The sequence below is a fragment of the Varanus komodoensis genome, unplaced genomic scaffold (genome assembly GCF_004798865.1).
Source record: "Varanus komodoensis strain SLA01 unplaced genomic scaffold, ASM479886v1 scaffold8, whole genome shotgun sequence".
NCBI lineage: Eukaryota > Metazoa > Chordata > Lepidosauria > Squamata > Varanidae > Varanus > Varanus komodoensis.
In genome coordinates, this window is record NW_025336481.1 from 34,492,128 (window position 1) to 34,507,360 (window position 15,233).

Genomic DNA, 15,233 nt, shown 5'->3' on the forward strand with positions numbered 1-15,233 from the left:
ACAGGACCTCCGTCTTGTCTGGATTGAGCTTCAGTTTATTGGCCCTCATCCAGCCCATTACCTCGGCCAGGCACCGGTTCAGTACAGCCACTGCCTCACCTGGATTGGTGGAAAACGAGAGGTAGAGCTGGGTATCATCAGCATACTGATGGGTCCGCAGCCCACACCTCCTGATGACCTCTCCCAGCGGTTTCATGTAGATATTGAACAGTAAAGGGGACAAAATGGAACCCTGCGGTACCCCATGGCAAAGCTGCCATGGCGCAGAGCCATAGTCCCCCAACACCACCTTCTGGAATCGGTCGTTGAGATAGGAGCGGAACCACCGCAAAGCGGTGCCTCCGACCCCCAATCCCGCCAGCCTATCCAGAAGGATACCATGGTCGATGGTATCGAAAGCCGCTGAGAGGTCCAGGAGAACCAACAGGGACGCACTCCCCCTGTCCTTCTCCCTGCACAGGTCATCGTACAGGGCGACCAAGGCAGATTCAGTACCGTACCCGGGTCTGAAGCCGGACTGAAATGGGTCCAGATAATCAGTTTCATCCAAGAGTGCTTGGAGTTGTCCCGCCACCACTCGCTCTAACACCTTGCCCAGAAACGGGATGTTGGCCACTGGTCTATAGTTAGCGGCCATCCCTGGATCCAGTGACGCCTTCTTCAGGACCGGTCGGACTACCGCCTCCTTTAAAGGGGCAGGCACCCGACCCTCCCTCAGAGAAGCGTTAACCACTTCCAAGATCCAGGTTCCAATCCCGTGCTTGGAATCCTTTATTAACCAAGACGGGCAAGGGTCCAGAAGGCAAGTGGTAGGACGTACTCGTCCAAGCACCTTGTCCACATCATCGGGCCGCAATAACTGAAATTCATCCAATAATTCTGGACCAGACGGCAGCGTTGGTGTCTCCCTTAAAACCTCTGAATCAATAGTGGAATCCAGCTCGTGACGAATCTGAGCGATTTTCTCCCTAAAATGCTCGGCAAAGTCGTCACAGCGGGCCTTTGAGGGTGGAGTCAGCTCTTCCTTTGGCCCTGGGTGAACCAGGCCTTGCACCACTCGAAAGAGCTCCGCCGGACGGCATTGTGAGGAGGCAATGGAAGCGGAGAAGTGTCTCTTTTTCGCCGCCCTCACTGCCACAGCATAGGCCCAATAGTGGGCTCTTAAGTGTGTTCGGTCAGATTCATCACGTGATTTCCTCCACCTACGCTCTAGCCGTCTCCCAACCTGCTTCATTGCCCTCAATTCTGGAGTGTACCAAGGGGAAGAGCGGGCTCTGCCCGGTGGGAGAGGACGCTTAGGAGCGATCGTGTCTACAGCCCTGGTCATCTCCCCATTCCACAGTTCAACCAGAGCCTCGACAGGAGCACCCGTCTTGCTCTTCTACCCTCCACACTTTGGCAGTGACAAGCAGCCACTTTCCGCTTCCCCTTCCTTCTCTCTCTCTCTCTCTCTCTCTCTCTCTCTCTCTCTCTCTGTGGGGCGGGGGCATGTCTATCAGAAAAAGGATATAGGATATAAGGTGACAACTTCCGGGGTGCTGCAACCCTCATACAGTTTGAGAGACCTCCACAGTTGCTTTTAGGCAAAGAAAAAGATGTCCGAAAGCTTCACTTTATGTTTACTTTGGCCCTAAGTATGCTTAAAAACTAACCATAAAATCTCGGCTATAGTTTAAGGAGCAGATTGTCACAGTGTAAATACCGTGATAAAGTTAGCCCAGATGATACAGCTGAAAACCCACATCATGTGGAGTGAGTAATACATATATTTGGCCAAATGGTGACAGTGGCAGCTTGGATCAACATATTAAAGGAAATTCTATATAAATGTACATGTAAGCTATTTAATGCTTAGAAAAACCCCTGTTGGATGAAATGATACAAGTCTGCTCTAAGAATTCTTATTCTTGATCAATGGATTAACTCCGGTTCAGATCCATTTCTTGGAAAATTCATGGGATGGGCTCAGTAAATACCAATCACTACCTGTCAGCCTTACTTACCTCACAGGTTCTTGTGAGGCCAGCATAGCAACCTGCTCTGAACCCCTTTGGTTAGACCATGCATGCTGCCTTGAATGTCTTGAAGGAAGGGCAGAATAAACATGTGACACAGAAATCAATCTTACATTTTCCTTGAGCCTGACACCTCAAAGATTAGACTCCGTGGGCATGCTTACATGAAAAACAGTACATTAATTCTGTGTCCGTTTAACTGTTGTGGCTTCTCCAAAAGAATTCTGAAAATGTTTAGTTTGATAGGAGTGTCTAGAGCTAGTAGAAATTTTAAACACCCCTCCTTGCTAACAGAACTCCTTCCCAGGGTTCCCTGGAAAGAAGAAATGATCTTCTCTAGTGTAGCTCTTTAATGAAAATACATTAAAATATTTAGACCCTGCTGCTCAAGGCCAAACTAAATGCTACTTTTAAGATGCAGCATGGAGCCAAGTCTGTTCTTTTCATTCAAAGGAAAGCATGAAGAGACCTTGGGGGGGGGGGGCTTTAACCTTTTGTGCCCTCCCAGGAAATTGCATTGAAAAAAAAAACTCCCATTAAAGTGAATGGGAGCTTTTTCCTCTATGCAAATTTCAGGCACTTAGTATGGCCCAAAGATGACATTGTGGACAAAGGAGTAATACCCTCTTTCCACTGCCAGCACACACTAATATTATTCTTATTACGTTGCATTGATACCCTCTTTTTCTTCCTTTTGCTAGGAACTCAAGGCAGCTATCCTTCTCTCCATTTTATCCTGACAATGACAACCCTGTGAGGTAGGTTAGGTCAAGCATCTGTGACTGGCTCAGAGGCACCCAGTGAGTTCCATAACTGGTTGGGGACTGGAACTTGGAGTTCCCAGACCCCTAGCCTAGCACTCTAACCACCATACCACACTGCCTTTTGGATTCTCTTGTGGGTATGTTTGTGTAAAGAAAAAGAAAAGGCATTATTAAAATAATAGTTTGCTCTCAGTCAAATACTGTCAAGGCTGATATCAATGTTCTAATTATACCCCAATAAAATCCACAAATAAGACCCTCAGTGGAATCCTATGGATGTTTACTTGGAAGTAAGTCCCACTATGTTCAGTGGAACTTCCTCCTTACTAAAAGTGTAAGCTGGAACTAAGTTGATTCAAGTTCGGAGAGACTTATTCCCAGGTAAGAATGTATTGCAGATTCAGTCAAAAGCAGCAGGAAAACCCAGTTCCCTTAAATAAACACTAGAGACAATTTTTAGAAAAGGTCTTCAATTGTAAAAGCATGATGGGCCCCAGATCTAGCTGTTTGCAGCATGTTCCATACTTGTTCCTAAATACTGAACATACACATAATATCTGTACTTAGAAATATAGAAACAGAGAGAGTCAGAAGGGGTCTCCCGGGTCATCTAGTCTGCCCCAGCTCCAGCTGGCTCTGCTCATGACATGTAAGTACACACAGTCAAAGAAAGTTATTCTATGCACAACAATAATGGGAGAAACATTTTTTTACTACAAATCACCTTCTTTGCCTTCCTGGAAACAAAAAATGAATACCTCACCCATGCTAGAGGACTCAAATACAAACACAAACTTCCCCCATTACAACATCATACTTAGAGGCTGGTGGATCCAGTGTCCATCATATTATGTAGCAGTGAGGGCTTGCAGTCAGAGTTTTGAAGCACCTATCCCTAGTGCTGAATCTAATTGAGCTGAGGGTTCAGCACCACAGACTGCACCTTAAAAGTTCAGGCTAAATCCCAGAGGGGGTATACCACCTCACTGATGTTGGAGTTGCCAGCCCCCAGTGCATACAAGCCCCCAGAATCATAGAGAATCTCTCAGTCATGCACATACATACGCTCTGGGAAGTGGCAGAGGTTTGCTGCCTCATTCAGACACAAGAGGATAGGGTCCACACAGAGACACAGTCAGGGCTGGCTCAGGGTTGGTGTCCAGGTTAGGCATGGTGGGACTTCCCTCTACAGTCCTTTCCACGGTAGGGTCCATTAAGAAAAGGTGCTCGGAATTGTTCCTCGTCTTCACCATTGCAACCAGCTTGACTCATTTCTCAATAGATGACTTTTGGGCAGTCCCTCCTTCTCAGCCTAGCCTGCCTCACAGGGCTGTTGTGAAGATGAAAAATGAGGACGCTTTTCTCTCCTGTCTAGATCAAGTCCCCTCCTTAACTTGTGTTTTAAACATGCACAGATGATTTGATAATTTGGTGATGTGGACTGGTAATTTATGCATTTGTGTAAATGAATACAAATTCCCCACAGACCCTCATCATAGTCCAGACTGGCTGGTGCTGATAGGAACCGGAGTCCAGCAATATCTGGAGGGCTGCAGGTCCTGCAGGAAAAATACCGAAGGAAAACACGCTTCCCTCGCTTGCATTTTTGCCTGCCCGGCAGCGGTAAAGCACAGCGCGGGCGAAGCAAGGAGCATCCTTGCCACAGCTCTGGCAGGGACTGCCTTCGCAAAATGCGAGCCGGGCCTGGAAAGACACACGGGAGGCTCCTCACCTTGCAAGCAGGGCAAGGAGGAACCCGTCAGGCTCTAGGGCCTTGCGGGTTGCCAAGCCGTTCAGCTCTGGCTCGCCGCGTCTGCATCCGAAGCAGAGGAGCAGCATGGCAGCCACTGCAGGAGGTGGAGCCAGGAGCTGACCTGCCAGCATCAGAGCCGAGACACGTTATCTGAGAACCCGATCCTGCCTCCCAGCACCTTCCTTCTAGAAATCCATCCCCCCCACCCCACCCCCAGTTTCTTTCCCTGGATCCTCTGATCCTCTCAGGTGCCCAGCGCTCCATGCGCGCATCTGTTTTGCTGGAGCAAGGTGCATGAGAAGCCCAGGCTGAGCGATCGGGTCGCCATGGAGTACATCCGAATGCCCAAGGTTAGTATCGGAAAGGGCGGTGAGAGGACAGGCGACGGATGCTCGTGATGGAAGAGGTGCCCGGGCCTGCTGCTTTAGCTGGCTAGAGAATCATTCCAATAATGGAATGTTGCTTTAACTGGTTAATTAGGTATAAAGTGGTCCCTCAACCCCATCCCCCTTCCTTCTGTGTGGGTGTGGAGGTCAAGCAGGAATAACTTGACCCAGATCTATTAAATGGATGAGGGTAGACAAGTGACTCTTCGTGAATACCTGGGCTTCCTTCTTGGCTTTTAATAATGTTGAATGCAAATTGCAATTAGCTTCAGTATTGCATCTCAGTTAAACTGGGCCATGCCTCAGTCTGTCAGCAATATGATGACGCTTCCTTGTCCATGACTGGTAATAATGCAGCATCCATCCTTGAAAACAGGCAAAGGGCCTGTCGTTTCCTCACCCCAACCCAGTGACTTGATTTCACTTTTTCCTTGCACTTTTTGAAATTCAGATGCTGGTCCCTTCCTCATGTTTGCTAGGAACACCTGCACCCATGCAACTATAATTCCTTCTAACCTGGTAGAAAAAATATTACAGCATAAAAACAGTCTGAAATGCCGTTGTTTCTTTATAAATAAAATTGATACTAATTGATGCATTGAAAGGTAACAATAAATGGTCGTGATGATGCTAAAATTAATTGAATTGACTTTTGACTAGGTAGTGTTGCATATAAATAATAGGGTCCCAACCAGTTAAAATGGGTTTTGTGGTCCTGATTTGCAAACTCTGGTAGCATACTATTAGTCACTATAATAATATGGACCCAAAATAATGGCTTCTTTTTCTTTAGTTTAATATCATTGGGCCTTTGGAACCTGGACAGGAAATGTGATGAAAGTATGCAAGGATATTTTCCCCTTCATTTAAACAAATCTCATTGCTTGTTCATTAATTTTTTACCTTTCATTTTGTAGACTGAGCAAGAAGTCTTCATCTTTGACATTTATTATCAATTTTCTGAGTAGCAATAATACATATGTAACTGTTTCTTGGTGTACACAATCTAAGATTAAAGGAAGAAGACAATATTTTAAAAAGTGTAATTATTAAATGATAAGCAAAACTGATATATCATTTTTAGGAAAAGTCATGCATGATGATATATGTGAATAGACACAAAAACAGCTACTTTGTTTTGAATTTGTCTCACAATTTAAGAAAAAAGTATCTAGCCATGATGTTCTGAAAGTCCCTCCAATGGCATCTGCAAAACCCTTCACATTAGCAAATGTCAGGGTGGTGGGTTCCCCTTCCCGTTCTTGAACCTGTCACTGAGCAGTGGAAAGGAAGTGCAAGCCAGGCAAAAAGCAGAGGGGAGAAAAAGAGTGAGGCTGGAGGATGGGAGTGGCAAGAAACCGCAAGGTAAAGAAGTGAGTGGGAAAGAAAGAAGGGGAAAGGCTGGGAGCTAGGAAGGGGGAGAAAGAATGTGAAGGGGGAGGAATGGTGAGAAAAGAGAATGGGAGAGAGAAATGGTGAAGAATGGGCTTGGAGGGGGAGAAACCGCAAGGCAAAGATCTGGGAGACAGCAAGGCAGCAAAATAAAGGGGTGAGTGGGAGAAAAAGAGTAAGGCTAGGGTCTAGGAAAGGAAAGGAGGAGGAGAAAGGGATGCTGAAACTGGCTGGACCTGGGACCTGGGATTCCTTTGGACCTGGGAATCTGAACTATCCATTCTCTGTCTCCTTTTTGCTTCTTCAAAGTTTCAGCACATAGGAGCATAGGAAGCTGCTGTATACTGAGCATTCTCTGGCTCAAACGTGTCTCATCCAAGTTTCAGGTGGAGTCCTACCTGCAGATGCTAAGAATGGAACCTATGATAGCATCTGCCCTGTCAGTGAGCTATGGGCCATCCCTTACCTATGGCCTCGCCTGCGTCACGGCTGATGTGAAAGGCTGTCCTTTGTTTGTTTGTGGCAAGCCAAGTCCATGGGAAAGCTGCTGAAAACTGAACCTTCTACAGAGAGGAATAATTGGTCTTTAACAGGCCTTACAATAAAAGACAGAAAAAAGTAGAGTATGGGATGGAAGCACGGAGGGAAAGCCATATCCCTGTACAGTACGAAAATGCCCTGTGTCTTGTGTGTGGAATATTGGGGTCAAAAAAACAGATGGACAGCAAAGACATTTTATACAGTTTACAGTTTGTTAAGCCACATGATGGATTATTTCTTCCATTTATATCAGTGCAGCTATATATATATAGGCAGTAGAGTTATTTAAATGCATTTCCAATGAGCATGCCAAATCTGTCCCTAGAGTCTACAGTAATAACACCAGAGGTTCATTTGATGTTGTATCTGCTTCTCTGATTCAGAATTTTGGGTGGTCAAAGCTTGCTCTGATGTTCTACTTTTTCCATGTGATTGCAATTTTGTTTTTTCTTTTACAGCAAGCATTTAAATGATCTATGGAAAAATTATATTTGTGCCACAGATATGCAGGGCTGTGGAGTTCAAAGATGGTGATGCTGAAAACCTGAGTATTTTTTGTTTGTTGCAAAACCCGGCTGAGATCAGCCTGGCCTGTGATATCCTCATGTCCCATTTCATATAAATTCAGGACTAATTCTTAAGTCACCTTTGGAGCTCCCCAAAGTGAAGCTATTCAGAGAAGAATGTAATGCCATGCAAAAGTGAGATGGAGAAGTTAATGAACATAATTTTGCTGGGACAGTCCTATGAGAAGAATCCTGTGTGAGCTGCTTTGGGCACACTTAACCCTCCTGCTGCTAAAGCAGCAACACCTGAAGCACAACAACCTTGGCCAATGTTGTGGAAGTTGGAAAGATATTTGCACTTCAAATGCATGGTTTTAGCAAGTTGTTAATGTGTATCCATTTGAAATTGACCAGTCGAAGCTTTTATGAAAACAATGAATAAAATAGTTGTTGGGGTTTAGGAAACTGATTTAATTCCACTCCAGGTTTTCAAGGTCCAGTTTCATCATCTGATGAACATCACCAATCCAAGAGGTTTATTGTCAACTAATTTGTTGAATCATGGCTGAGTCAGAATAATATTTTGTTGTGCGACTCTGAGTTGTCTTTTTAGTGGGTCCCTTCTGGGATTGGGGCCTTAACAGGTGTCCAGCCATGCCTATCTTTGACACCAGCCCTGCAACAGCCAGACTATCCAGTAGGTTTCTCCAAATCTGTTTGTGAAGCATTTTTGAAGGACCATAGGTGCTGTTGTGACGAGTTATGGGAGAAACCTACTTCAGTCCTCCAGTGCATTTTTGGAGCTGAAAAATACAACCTTCCTATGGTTTTAGGAGCTGATAGCAGATCTCAGGCATCTGTTGTCAGTGGCTTTAGTGGCTGAGCCCCAGAGACAGTTCTGCATCAGCAGTGGCTTTCACAGCTGTATTTGGTGTATGCGACTCCTTGCACCGGTGGAATGTCTTTGCCACTGTAGGATGCCTCATGGTCAAGAAGGGAGCCCACTGTTTTTGAGAAAGAACTGGGTACTATGAGTCTTCCCCATCGTCCACCCTAACTTAAAATCAAAAGGATACAAACCTTTCCCTTTCCCTCAGAAGCTGCCTAAATGCTGAACATTTAGGATGATATTCATGGTATATAACTGAATATATTTTCTAGCCCCCCAGATGTGACTGGGTAGGAATGATTGGAGTTGCAGTCCAAAACATCTCCGCAACCATAGCTTTAAGCCCGGCTTTTCTTCGGCATTGTTATGCACAATATACATGCATTCAATGCGGTAAAGGTTCTTAAAAGCATTCTGTTAAGAAAAGGATGGGCAGAGCCAAGTTAAGATCTGTTGTTCCAACTGCATGTTTCTTCTTCCCAAACCCTGTTAAATGGCAGGTTCCAAATGCCTTTGTTTCTGTGCTGGAAGCTTATGCCACCTTCTGAACTGACATTATTTTATAGAGCGCTCTTTATCCTACAACAGGCTAGAAAATTCCCCTATTCCATCTACTTAATCATATAACCTTCTGCTGCCAGTAGAATTGAGGTTATCTAAGGAAAAGGACAGCATGTCTATTTCTTTTGGACTGTCTCGTGTCCTCCTTTTTTCAGTGCTCATTGCATTGGCTCTGTGGAAATGCTTTCTTTCTAGCTATCCTCTAGAGTGAAATCTTGTGAGGAATTTCACTTGGAAAAGATGCAACCCCAAGTATTTGGTTTTGTGCTAGTTTGAACTCAGGTGTGCAAATGCTACTTCCTAATTGTATAATGCTATTTTCCAAACAAAAATGGCCAAGTATATTATGTTAACCATCTCATGTCCATGGCAGTCTTGTGACCACCAAATATTTTAAAAATAGACTTTATTTTTGGTAGCATTTATTTTTCTGAGAGAGACTTTTGATGTCCATGATTTCACCGAGGGCAAATTGCATATGGCCTGCAAATATGTCTGGGTTTGTGTTTAAAAATTCCAAAGACAGCTAGCTGGTTGCATGGTACTTTTCACTAAGAATGCCAGTTACAAGCATATTGAAGGATGGAATCCTATCCACACTTAAACATAAAAAATCTACAATTTCCAGGATTTCCCAGCCCGTTATTGGACTTCTTTCCTGGAAGTCTTCATAGGATTTGATTTATGCTATATTTGACTTGTATGTGTAATGTACCCCATTCCCATCACATTTGTGGAATATTTTCACACCACGTTACACATCTAACAAAATAAGCTGTAGCCTGCAAAATACCTGTCATGGTAACTCCTTAACAGGCTTATCCACTTCCACATCTGGCACTCCTTGAATTTACCTTGGTTAATCTTGCTGCCCCATCTCTTAGCCCATATCCAGTTACATACCTACCAAGGACCCTCACCTCCTCCCTCAGCCCCCCTCAAGCCACCATTATATTTCCTGCTGTCTTAAGTGAATCTGTTGGTTCTCTCTTGCTGACCCATAAGTTTCAAATGCCTCCCCAGAATGACAGTCAGGTGCCTGCTTTCTTCAACCTGAAGTCAAGACCTATTTTTTTCTGTGAGACCTTTGACTTAACTGTTAGGCCTCCAATGGGGTGCTTGTGTGTACTGATTTGTACAAAGCTATTTCTCTTCATGCTCACTAGGCTCCTGGCACTCACTTAAAAAAATACAATTTTTATTTGATTTTTTACAATCTTTCAACAAAACAAACATCAGCAAAAAACTGCTAAGAATACAAAACAAGAGTAGAACTACAAACACATACACAGGAAAAAGGGGAGAACAAATCAAAACAAAAACACCAAAGAACAACAACAAACATAGCCACACAGTCATGATCAGAAATATATTGAACTGGTCTTGAAAGTAATAACATATATGTTCATACGTAACACATACAAATATTTCAAGCCTCTCCTCATTTTATTATGTGTGCTTGTTTAAATTGGCATTGCAACGCAAATTGCTGCCTTCCAGTGACATCTTTATTTGGGTTTTGTATTTTGGATCTCTCTGTTGTGCACTTAGATCCTTGGGCAAGTTAATTTCACCAGTTCACCTTCTGGGAAATGAGCATTTTGTGACTGGCCGTGCTCACCGTGGTAGCCATGGTATGAATGGGAAACCTTCCTTTCCCATGACATCCATTTTTATGAGAGCATCCAGGATACACATGCAAAATTGCAAATGTGCCCACCAACTCAAAGTGCTTGGGACGCTTCCCATGCCCACCTAGCAACGTTCCCATGTATGTACTTGCATTTGCTCATGTTCATCCTTGGATATCTCATTCCTGCCATCTTTCTGTTGTTCATTGCAATATATTTATTTAATTTATTTATTTAAAGTTTTTATATGCCGTCCCCATTGCTACACAGCCTCGGGACGGCTCACAACACAAATAAATAAAACAAATAAAATTACAATTACAATTAAAACTTGGAAACACACTGACTGCATAATTAAAACTATAAATATTAAAGATTATTACAATACTGTTTAAATAAAAAGGTCTTGACCTGGCGCCGAAAAACAAATAACGATGGTGCCAGGCGGACTTCTCTGGGGAGTGCATTCCACAGATGGGGCACCACTGCAGAGAAGGCCCTCATCCCAGCTCCCTCAGTGCTGATTGTGAATACCGCCTGGTATTTATCTGCCATTTCTTTGTTACTCTGTGAAAACCCCATGTACATCCCTTGGAGCTTTTCCACAGGAGGCTTTTAACCTGCCATTTTACCAAGGCCTTTGTGTCCAGATTCTTGTGCAATTCAGATCAGCTTCTTTACAGGTATTTTTCTTCCAGAAGTTTCTATATGTTCCATTATACAACCATTATGTGGTTCTGCAGTATAGAAGAACTGTGCAAATACAGGAAGTTTTCATGCTGCCATTCACTGAAATATCAGTTATTCTTCATTAAGGAGTTAAAAAAACACAACACTTTCACAGTTACAAAGTACAAGAGAGGCCCTGGAGGATGACATTCTCATGAAAAATGATTGTGAAACCATGAGTACACATGAAATGCCTTGCATAGGAAGCCTCTAAGTCAAGGGTAAACTCCCATCAGCCCCAGACAATATGGCTCATGGTCAAGGATTATGGGAGTTTTGGTCCAAAGCATTTGGAAGGCAACAGGTTGCCCACCCTGTCCTATCGATATTGGATAATGTTGATCCTCCAAGTTCTGCTTTGCTTACTTTCTGGCAAGTTTCCAGCTCTCTCCAAAGCTGAGAGCCTCGCTAAAAGCCGGAGTGCAGAAAATGCTGGGGTTATTCTTGTAGTAATTGCAGAACATCCAACAAAATGGATGCAACAGTGCCCCATGTGCTGGCAGCCTCCCAATTGGATTATTGCAATGTGCTCTACGTGAGGCTGCCCTTGAAGATGGTACAGATACTTCAGTTGGTCCAAAACAGAGCAGTCAAGTTTTTGATAGGGACCAGTAGGTATGCTCATGTAACACTGGTCCTATATTGTCTACAGTAGCTGTCAATTGAAGTGCAGGTCAAATTAAGCTGTTAATAATGATACATGAAGTCCTAAACAGTTTAGGGCCTAGGTATCTGAAGGAACATCTCCTTCCTTTTACGCCTGGCCATCTCCTAAGATCCAGGTCTGCGGTCCTTCTTCAGGAACCCTCTTTGAAGGAGATCAGAAGAATGGCAGAAATCCAAAATGCCTACTTCTCCGCATGCCATCATCATTATGAGATATGTCATAGTCTTCAGAGTACCTGTTGGAACTTACTGACTTCTCTATAAAAAAATTTCTTACTAGATCGCATTGCCACATTTTCCCTTCTGCACTTAAACTGGAAATATAAGAGCATGCCATAAAGAAGGAATTTATGGTTATAATTAAATTAAATATTGATGCAAAATCTTTTATTGTCCACTCTTTAAGTTTGGGGGATTTGCTTTTTTTAAAAAAAATCAAGATCTTATAAGCAAATTGCTGGAATTTACAGAGGTTTGGAAGATATTCTAATGCCATTGTATCCAAATGACTTTTTATATACTGTGTGTATTGTGCAGTCACCTTTGTTTCAAGTAATTTGCAGTGACCTAATGTTAATGCAAATACATAAAGTGCAAGTGAAGAGCAGTGGGGAACCAAGTGATACTGGGAACAAGACAATCCAGTGGCCCCTTTATTCTTTATTTGAACAAGTGGATTAAATGTCTGAAAGGAACCAGAGCAGAGAGGGCCTCTGCTCCACACTGATCATATTCATATAACTTTAGCCAACCATGGATCATTTAAGACACAGTGGGTTGCTGCCACCATTTTGAATATACAAGCCATGGTGAAGGGAGTATACCTTGGCTTGTCAAGTCATGCAAACCTGAGTGTATGGGTTATGTGAAGGTTACAAAACCCCCACATGACCCTAGAATAAGTCAAAATGGCAGCTGACAGCCCTACAAATCCCTGCAGGTCAACTAGCTGAACATTACATACAAAAATATGGTTTTTGGTTATGCCACTGTTCTTTCCAGCAAGAATTTATTTATAGACAAAAGATGTCTTGGAACACCAAAAACAGTACAAATACTTAAACAGAACTGATCTGTCAATGTGAGGAATTTTCTTTTCCGAAGTGAGTCTGGAAAGGGATTTGCCCATTTTGTTCCCAAATATGACATCCTCTTTTTTGAATGGCCTCCCAGTAACCTTTTCCAGAAGGTCAGTTTTCAAGTTTATTCTCTGAAAGAGCATAACATCTGTTTGCAATTTGAATTCCCTTTAAGTTCTATTTTTTTTGGCCTCTCTCTGATCCTGGCATGTAAGAAGGGCTGTATTGAAAACGGCATTGTTGGTTGACTTTATTCCATGTAAGGGGATGCAGTAGTCACCATATAACCCTTGACTCTCTTCTGACTCACTCCTTTTATCCTACAAAGCCAAGGTCACGAGGAAAAAAATGTAATGGGCAGATGTGGTTCTAAATAAATACTACGGTCACTTCTGATTTATGTGGGCAGGTGACCTATCCAATGGACTTGGCACTCCTCACTGTGATCTCTTATATACCTCATAATCTCCAATAGCTTTATGTATCTGCAGATCCAAATTGTGCAGGTGGAGAATCGGATCTCAGAACATGGATACATTTTTGCACCTTTCAGAATCTGTCTAAGATGCCCATGACCAATATTTACGATGGCTAAAAAAAAAAAAGGCTATAGATGAACATGAACTTGCCCACTTTTGAGAGTTGTGAGTGCACATGTCATGTAATTTTTCTTTCTTGGATTTTATGATATCTAAGCGTGTTCTTTATTTTAGGATCATTTAATCAAGACTGCATGAGACTTCCTGGCATTGTGTCCTGAGAATGGAATCCATCTCCATGGACACTTTGGGAGTTCCAAGGGTTGGTCTTGGGAAAACTCCCCCCATGTCACAGTTCAAGTTGGATTTGACAAGCCAGTGGAGTGGGGAGAGGGGAAACATGCTTCATTTTGAGCTCAGTTGGGCCTTGTTTGGTGCAGAACAAGAGCCCTGTTCACATGTCATTCTAATGGCCTTGCTGTGTTGAAAGGGGAGCAGGACCACTCTTTGAGCCTCACCCCCAACCTCACGTGTCCATCAGTGCACGGTTGTTTGCAAAGGGACCCCAGCGCAGAAGCGTTGCTGGCAGATAAGGGCTCTGTGCGGTTGAGCTGCTCCTGCAATCAGGTGAAATTGGTTTCCCTTATTGCTGCCAGCAATTCTCTCATGGCCTTACTTTGCCTTGGCTGCATATTCCTCAGCAGCAGGAAGGGAGCTTTTCCTCTCTCCCTCCCACCCCCCTCTCTCCCTGCTGCTACACAAGTATTCAAATGCTAAGGAGATGGGGGAAAAACCTTCCTTCCTGCAACTGCAGCCATGTCCATGGGTAAGAAAGCCCCACTTAGCCATCACCTGGATCAGATTTCAGCATGAACTGAGGAGACCTCTGGGGCTGGGTATGGCTCTGTTTGGAATACTGGTTCCCGGACAAGGGTAGGCATGGCTTGGCACCTGCAAGGTGTTCTGCTGCTCCTGGACTTGCTCTTTCTTTTTACCAGTGGATCTGCTTGTTCATCCTTCCACACTGGCCATAGCAATGGTGAAGGAGAAGGAGGAAGAGCAGCAGATGCCACTGCCGGCTTCCTCCCTGGCTGTCTACCCATCAAACAAGAAAGGGGGACCAAGGATGAAAATGAAGACTAGGTGCAATAGCAGCTAGTGGCAATGGTGGGGAGAATGTAGATTAACTTGTTCTGGATATCTTAGAGATGGGCCCTCAAGTCTGGAGCCAGCTCTGCCTCCAAAGAGGTGCTAAATCAAAATTCTAAACTTGGCCTTCTAACATTTAGTTACGTCTTGTGGTGTAATGGACCAGGATCATTGGGGAAGCAGCATTTTGTGGGTATATATTTGGGTATTGTGGTCTTTCAGTATGTAATGTGTGTGTCTATAACCTTCCCCAGATGACACCTTCCAGATGTCATCTTCCAGCTGACTCCTAATAGCCCCAGCCAATAGTCAGGAATTCTGGGGGCAGTCATCTAAAATACCAGCCTGGGGAAGGTTGAATATGGCTCAACAAAGCTGGCTCAGTGTTTGCCCTTGGGATGTGCCATGATAAACTACGCTCCACTGGTTACCAATGATAGCTAGAGACAGAAGCCAGGCTATTCCTGTTTACCTTGCTCCAAATTCTAGTCTCCTTCCATCTGTTGTATGGAACCCTATAATTAACTCAGGCTAATCAACTGAGCATTTGCCTTGTCAGTTGCCTTATCCCAAGGGACACTTGTTTCCTGTAGTCTTAACTGTTCCATGGTTTTGTTTTTGACTGTGTATTACACTGCTTTTATTATACCTGTCTTTAAAAAAACCCTGTTCTTGTAAACTGACCTGAGTTGAA

General features: G+C 43.8%; 1 protein-coding gene across 2 annotated transcripts in view; it reads left to right on the forward strand.

Moving 5' to 3' along the window:
• Positions 1-15,233, forward strand: part of MTMR7 (myotubularin related protein 7) — a 57,156-nt gene that overhangs the window by 4,819 nt on the left and 37,104 nt on the right. Inside the window, exon 1 of one of the 2 annotated variants that reach the window (XM_044454775.1) lies at positions 4,760-4,882. The exons of the other annotated variant lie outside the window; for it this stretch is intronic. Within the exon in view, the coding sequence (XP_044310710.1) occupies positions 4,859-4,882 (24 nt within the window). The 5' untranslated portion in view covers positions 4,760-4,858. Of the gene's footprint in view, positions 1-4,759; positions 4,883-15,233 lie in introns of those variants that run through there. 2 annotated transcript variants of the gene reach the window in all.